The sequence below is a fragment of the Mobula birostris genome, chromosome 31, assembly GCF_030028105.1.
Source record: "Mobula birostris isolate sMobBir1 chromosome 31, sMobBir1.hap1, whole genome shotgun sequence".
NCBI lineage: Eukaryota > Metazoa > Chordata > Chondrichthyes > Myliobatiformes > Myliobatidae > Mobula > Mobula birostris.
The window spans coordinates 13,349,790-13,357,527 of NC_092400.1; the positions used below are offsets into that span (position 1 = coordinate 13,349,790).

General features: G+C 41.9%; 1 protein-coding gene across 1 annotated transcript; it reads left to right on the plus strand.

The window, feature by feature from the left end:
* The first annotated feature begins 305 nt into the window (after positions 1 to 305).
* Positions 306 to 7,381, plus strand: lhx5 (LIM homeobox 5). Its single transcript, XM_072247611.1, has 5 exons — positions 306 to 475; positions 2,242 to 2,465; positions 3,196 to 3,473; positions 4,166 to 4,331; positions 6,996 to 7,381. The coding sequence occupies exons 1-5, from the start codon at positions 306 to 308 to the stop codon at positions 7,379 to 7,381; spliced, it is 1,224 nt and encodes a 407-aa protein (XP_072103712.1).
* Positions 7,382 to 7,738: the final 357 nt, after the last annotated feature.

Here is a 7,738-nt window from a genome sequence, read left to right on the forward strand (position 1 = left end):
TGAGTTGATTGCTGAATGTGTAAGGATAGCTTCAAGAAGCAAGATGAGCTGCTAGCAGGCGCATCTGAAAGTAAAAGAGGATTATTTTTTTTTTGCATTTTCGAGTCCCATCAAACTTCAGGGAGTAAACCAATTGAACCCCTCGCGTACTGCATCGTCAGAGGAAGGAAAGTAGCAGCTGCGAATCTGACAAGAGGAACTTGAAGGGAGCAACTGGGTTTTGAAGTACAATCTGCAGACACTTGAAGTTACGGTTTTTCCCCCCCAGAAGGAAAAGCAAAATTGTGTCCCTGAAGCAAATCACGATGGTGCACTGTGCTGGTTGCGAGAGGCCTATTTTAGATAGGTTTCTCCTCAACGTTCTGGACAGAGCCTGGCACATCAAGTGCGTCCAGTGTTGTGAGTGCAAGTGCAACTTGACTGAAAAATGCTTTTCCAGGGAAGGGAAGCTTTACTGTAAAAACGATTTCTTCAGGTGAGTTGAATGAACTTCCGTTCGCATTCTAAAGCGACTGGGTTTTATTTTAAGATATCAGCCTGGGTAGTTTATGTCATAACATGAAGCGCAGCGGAGCGATGAATATTGTTGGATTGTTCCGTGTATTCGTTTCCATAGAAAATTTATGGAGCTAAGTTTAAATAACTCAGATATAATTAAATAATAAAAGTAACACAACGTTTTGATTTTGTTTCTTAGAGGCCTACAGCAGGATTTAGAAAAGGCCCATAACTTTCATGATGAATAGATGCTGCACGAAGAAGCCTAAGCGATTTTGATGTGGAAATGTATACTGCAATTTACGATTTACATAAACACCCGCAACAATTATTTCCAAGCTATCTCATAATTAGTATAACTAGCTCTAATTGTTTCCGGGTCTAGTCAGATTTCCGCGCCCCTTTTAATACACACGTTCTACACGGAAGATATTTAATCGGAGACATCAAGCATATAGAGACTATCGTGTGACCGTTTCATTATCGAAATGGTACATGATCTTCTCTCCTCCCCAAACGCCCTCCCCAGCCCGCCCCTCCCCAAAGTTTAAAAACTTTTAAAGGATTGAGGAAGTGTTAGCAAAGGCACAACTGGCAAGAGCTGTCATTCAGACTCAAAAGGTACATTCTTATTTTCATCGTGAAGGATATAACGAAGTATTGTATTGTTTAAACACTGAATATAAACTGCAGGTGGCTAGAAATAGCACGTGTGTGCAGGGCCTAACGAAGGTTCATTTAAATGGGAAGAATTCGACCTTTCCCTTTCTGAATCGTTCTAAATACAAACTATTCAGCAATTTGACAATTCTTTTAAGGTGCCTAATGTAGCAACACTTAAACGTATTTAATGACTCTGTTAAGCTGCAGATGAACCAATTACACCCCGCGGATAAGACAAAGATGACTTATGATCTCTAATTCTTTTACTAAATCAACGTCATTGTCACCAAAATCGGTCTGCACGGCAGCTGTGGTATTGAGTCCACGGAAATAATTATGGGGATTGTGTCGGGCGAGGCATGACTTTTGGTGGTCTAAATTCAGAGCAACTGAGGTTGGGAGATTTTGGCTTCATCCCCACCTCCCTGTCCCGGAATCTTCCGTAATTTTCCGAGCCAAAGCCAGTCACATTAAAATAGTAGTTGTTTACGAAGAATCTTAAACACTCAATTTAAGCAGCATTCGAAAATGTTCGGAAGCATTCTTTCATTCAATTTATAGACTGTGAGTATATATGCTTATCCGTGCGTTACCGCGCTCTTGTGAAATTTAATGTTGCCCCCAAAGGTAATATTTTTGCCACGATTTTCAAACTTGATTTTATTATAGTATACTTCTGGATCTCTTCTCACTTATAGATTGCTATCGGTTTTTTCCCGCTAATTAATTATTCATGATATTAACATATATTCAAAATTCAAATTCAGTCTTTCATTATTAAAAGCAGAAAGATACATCCGTAGCAATGATTAAGCAACGAAGGGTATGCGGATTTAAATATAGATGCGAGCTTCCTTCGAGTCTCCTCGCAACTCTTACTACCATAAGTGGAATTAGCGCCTCGCGGAAGGTACTTTACTTGTTTCCCCGAAGCAAAACTGTTCAGTCAGACTCGGAGAACTGTCTATAATTATAAGGTCCTCGTGACCGTCTTAATTACAGTTTTCACAATGAGATGATAAAGGCTTATTTGACGATGGAGGTGGTATATGTTTACATGGTGCCCATTTCTGTTTACAGACGGTTTGGTACAAAATGTGCGGGATGTTATCAAGGCATTTCTCCCAGTGACCTCGTAAGAAAAGCAAGAAATAAAGTGTTTCACCTAAACTGTTTTACATGTATGGTTTGTAACAAACAACTGTCGACTGGAGAAGAACTATATATCATTGACGAAAACAAATTTGTTTGCAAAGAAGACTATCTGAACACCAGCAGCTTAAAAGACACCAATTTAAATTCAGGTAAGGCCTGAAGACAGTGCGGGTGTTAAAGAAAGCCCATTACTGCTTGCGGAGGGCGGGTGTTTTTTTAATCGTTGTCACGTTTCTTCCTTATGGGGTGTCGCTAATTCAAAACCATTCCCCCTCATTCAGACCCTTCTCTACCCTGTGCAGTAAAAACTTCGTATAACTTCCTTGTTAATTCTTTCAATATCCCCCATTCAGCCTGACCACATCCCGCGCGTTTGATCTCTGGAAGACTACATACAAGAAGATGTTGAGATAATTTATCACATTCAAATTAGCACTCATCTGAATTATCCTCCCGGATTTTTAATCTGGTTTTTCATGTGATTGAAAGACAAAATCAGACCACTATACAAATACGGCAAGATTTTACCCAATAACCGTTTTTGTAGATTTTGTTAGAATTGTTAAACTCCAACTAGATTACATCAAAATAAATAAAATAACCCCTATTAACATTGAGTGATAGATTTAAAGAGTTTATAACCTGAATCTAGAAATTCAAAACTTTAAATAGGTGTTTTGGGAAATCGTAACGATATATAATTTATTGGAAGTATGTTTAAAATCATGCCAATAATTTGGTTTGTTTTTATGAGAAGTAATTTCTCTTTAATAATATCTGGCGAGTATTTTCAAATAGTTGTCGGTGAGATAGTGTCAATACTAGTTTTCCCTGAATCCTATTTCTGACAGATTAATAAAAGGCGGTTATATCTTTCAGTATCTTCGTGTACAGATCGGAGTTTATCGCCTGATATCCAGGATCAGAATATAGACGACACAAAAGAAACGGACAATTCCACCTCGTCGGACAAAGAGACGCAGAATAATGAGAACGAGGAGCAGAGCACGGGCACCAAGCGGAGAGGACCACGGACCACAATTAAAGCCAAACAGTTAGAAACATTAAAAGCCGCCTTCGCCGCTACCCCGAAGCCTACGCGACACATACGCGAGCAACTTGCTCAGGAAACGGGCCTCAACATGCGGGTTATTCAGGTATCAGCTCATTGTTGCTTTATCGTCCCGGATTTAATATATCCACTCACCGTCGCCATCACTCACATTTTTTTCTACTAGTTCTTGTGTTTTAAGGGAAAATGAAATGAGGACGAATATTTCACGTTCTATTTTTATTTGTACACACAGATATTTTCATTTACTACTGCATTAAATTATTAAGTTACAAATATTCCGAATGGACACTTGACACACAGGTGGTTTTCAAGAATTCGTGCTGAACGTTGAATATACGACGGGCGGTTCCGAGTGCCCGGGCACAGTCGGGAGAGTGTGGGCACTATACGGACGCTTTGCTATTATTTAATGCCTGGGCTACGTTCCCGTGATCAGCCCGGTGCTTTGTCTGTACCCATAATATTTACAGTTGACGCCTCCTCAGATTGTTCCTAATCAAATCAAATTCCATTTATCACCAACGTGCAGCATTATGCCATAACCCTTCATTCTCAAACTATTAAGCTTTATTGTTTATGAAAAGCACGGAACTTTTTTCAGCATTCTGCATGATAGGCTTTTTCTTCGCAAAACGCATCGCATTGTTTAGTTGACAGAGACGACGCGGTTTCTTGAACTTATTTGCCCGATAATGCAATGTTCAAATGTTTAGATGTGATTAGATGCACTGCTGTATTTCCTTTAAAGAAGGGGCCATTGTTTTTTTTTGCCAGGTCTGGTTTCAGAACAGAAGATCGAAAGAGAGGAGAATGAAACAATTGAGCGCACTGGGAGCGCGGCGGCACGCTTTCTTCCGAAGTCCCAGGCGCATGCGCCCTTTGGGAGGGCGCTTGGACGAATCGGAAATGATGGGGTCTGCTCCCTACAATTATTATGGAGGTACTTTCATAACATTCAACTTCCAAGACAGAATGGCTACGTTTTAACGACGCAATGCGTGCACGGTTCTCGATTCTGTAATTTTACCTTCTCGTGATTTGCCAGAGAGGGAGGCAAAGTTGCCAGCAGACACCACATCCCCTACTTTTTTAGTAACTAGAACGCCAACCCTTAGCATGTTGGACAGACCTTTTGACACTCGGCTGCAAAGCAGGGTCCTGTAATTTTTATTAGGTGAGACACTGTATGTTGGGGCGGGCTGTTCTCACGAAATTATTTTTCCTGTCCAACCGTCCCAGTTTACAAGAAGAGAATGTCCTCCTGCAAAGAATAGTAGTTTCCAAGTCTTAAAAATAATTCTCACTTCACTTTGGCGAAAGGACAGCTCGGATGTGCGTTAATCATGTTGCGTTGCGTGAGACATCTGTTTGTGTCACGTCCAAACTCCCTTCAGCAGGAATTATTTTTGTGAGGCCCGAAAATAATCTAAACGTTTCGCCGAAACGGTTCAGTAATGCGTTCATTTTGGTGAGCAGTCCGCCCATTCTAGATGTAACCCAAGTGTTCATTTGAAAGCCGCCTGGTTTACGTTCTGCACCTTCGTAGGATCCGACCTAAGGTGCTCGGTTGCTATGACTTTCCCACTCGGTTTATGGCATCTGCACGGGTATTGAGTGAATGATCGCAGCCTGTTGATCTCTTTAATCCCCCCTCCCCTGTAAGAGATTCCGCTCCGACGCTGGCCAAGTTGCGCCCGATAAAGCAATGCATTGTGATGAAGCTGTCTTTTTGAAGAGAAGCCTAACCCATTCAGCCTGCACTTTCTCTTGTGTTTCCGCGAACAAAGCTACAGCTGCAGTCTTTTGTCGGTTATTCACCCAGGATTTGTTCCAATTACCTCGAACTCTTCGAGCATATGGAGGGTCACTTGCAGAGCGCCACGACTCTGCTCTTTGCCGTTTGCTGCAGCCTTCTGCTTCCAGATTTAAAACAGCATCTTCACCAAATTAAGGTTTCACAATTCTTGGCCAAGGGAACCTAATCGTTTTATCCCAAGTACGCCTTTCTTATATACGAAATAACTTCCCAAATATGTTTGGCTCTATTAAATATTAGGATATTAATATACGTACAGTTCTGATGCGATAACACAGTTAACGCAACAAGTTATCGTTGCTTTGTAATAGATAGAATGGAAGGAGCTGTCCAAGTACACAAATCATAGCAATAATGATTTATTGATACTTCCATAAATCACGACACATGATTTGGAACAGGCGCTGTTATTTTCTATGAGTTGCGTTATAACTCCGATGTAATGTTTCGGAATATCAAACCAAAATGTAGCAGCAACAAAGACTCAGCGCCTTCTAATTTGTCCATGTGTCACCGGCGACGTTGCTTTTAGTGAACCAGAGGTTATATACTCTACGTTACTGGATAACTCAACTTTATGGATCAGAATTTAATCCTAGAATACGGAATCATATTCTCCACCTTTTGCTTTAAGGTTTTAAATGCTAGAAGCGCTTCAGGTAGGATGAAAACGTTACTGCAAGAATGCTATAACTAGTAGGTATACACAAGGAATGTTTTTTTTGCTAGATTCAAATCACATGCAAAATATCAACTACTATAAAATACAAACCTTACTATTTTCCTTGATTTGTTTATAAACCTTAAAACAAGCTTGTAAAGTATAAAAAATCGCAGCTGTACGAGTAACAGCAGGATGAACGAATGTCAACAGGTTTCTCGTAGTAATTATGCATTATGTCACAGATTATTATTTTGGAATACATTTTATCAGATTTTACACGTTTGTACACAAAATAGATTTTATAGGTAAACGGACAGCGAGGTCACGTGAACATCTCTGCGTTAGTTTAGGCGTAACTTAATACAGGAAGTATTTCATTGGCTACTGACTATTATTGTGATACCTTCCGACGTTTACCTAAATTAGTAATTGCTCCTAAAATGGTTCATACAAATGCTGTTTATGGTTATTATCACATTGTTTACTTTAGCAATCAGTTCTTCTAGCATGAGAACCAAAGTTTATTTTGTAATGAGGAAGTTTCCATGAGGTAATGAACACTGGCTGAAGTGATAATTATAAGTAATGAGCATGAAATCACAAATACTGTTTGCTCTGGCTGTGTAGAAACACGAGACCGATAAGGAAGACCACAATTCTTGCTTTTCTCTCCCCAAGGAATTCCAAAACACGCCATGCAGGAGTTGTTTATGAACTAAACTTCACTTGGATGGCCCTTGGATTTTGCATGCCGACCAAAATCGGAAAACTAAGGATTTTTCAAAGTTATATCAAAGAAAAGTCAGTATTATATTTTTTGAGCCGCACTTGCAAGTTACAGCATGAACATCACACTCCTGAGAGTGCAGTGAGTGGGATTCAGTTGACGGTTTGATGGATGAGGTGCAACAAAGCCCTCACCAGACAACTATGTCAAGCCACTGCTGTGTAACTGCTAGTAATACTTCGAGCAAAATTCAAATGATATTCCTCTACACTATATATTCTTTCAATTAAAAGTTACTCTTTTGGTGGTCTGGCAAGAAAGACTCCTGAATGTAAGCTGCCTCTGAATTGGAATTTCACTGCAACGGCTAAACTACTCTTTTTTTCGTCTTCTGCAGAATATCAAGGAGACTATTATGGTCCAGCTGCAAATTATGACTTTTTCCCGCACGGTCCACCGTCCTCTCAAGCACATTCGCCGGCAGATTCCGGCTACATGCAGTCCTCAGGACCCGGAGCAACCTCACTCGGAGTACTCGAGCCTCCGCTTTCCGGCCACCATCCTCCCACTATCGGTGGCAGCGAAAACCAAAGGTACACGGACATGATTTCCCACCCCGACACCCCAAGCCCTGAGCCAGGTATGACCGGACCTCTGCACCCGCTCCCGGGCGAAGTGTTCAGCGGAGGACCCAGTCCGCCTTTCTCAATGTCCAGTAACAGTGGTTACAGCGGGCCGCTATCACATCCAAGTCAGGAGTTGAACGAGACGGCGGTCTGGTAACTCGGAGCAGCCCACTGTGAATCCACGCGGCTCACCTCCCGAACCAGTGGGGAGACCCGCCCCACTCTGGCATTAGGTTACTGAACTTGCTGCTCTTTGGGACGATCCCTTTCCCCTCTCCCTTTCCCACCCTGCCTTCCCTCTCCCAATCCCGCGGAGGCAGAGATGAAGTGACCGACTGCCAAGTCAGCGACACCATCTCATTGCAAGTGACCTCAAAGCAAGAGGGGAGGAAGTTGGTGTTGCGCACGCGTACTCGGTGCCGTAGAGACGGTGGTACGTCCGACATGCGCAGTAAACTCTGGGAGAGAAGCGGCCTCTGCCGCCTACTGGAGCAGTGGCGGCGCCGCTCCGCAG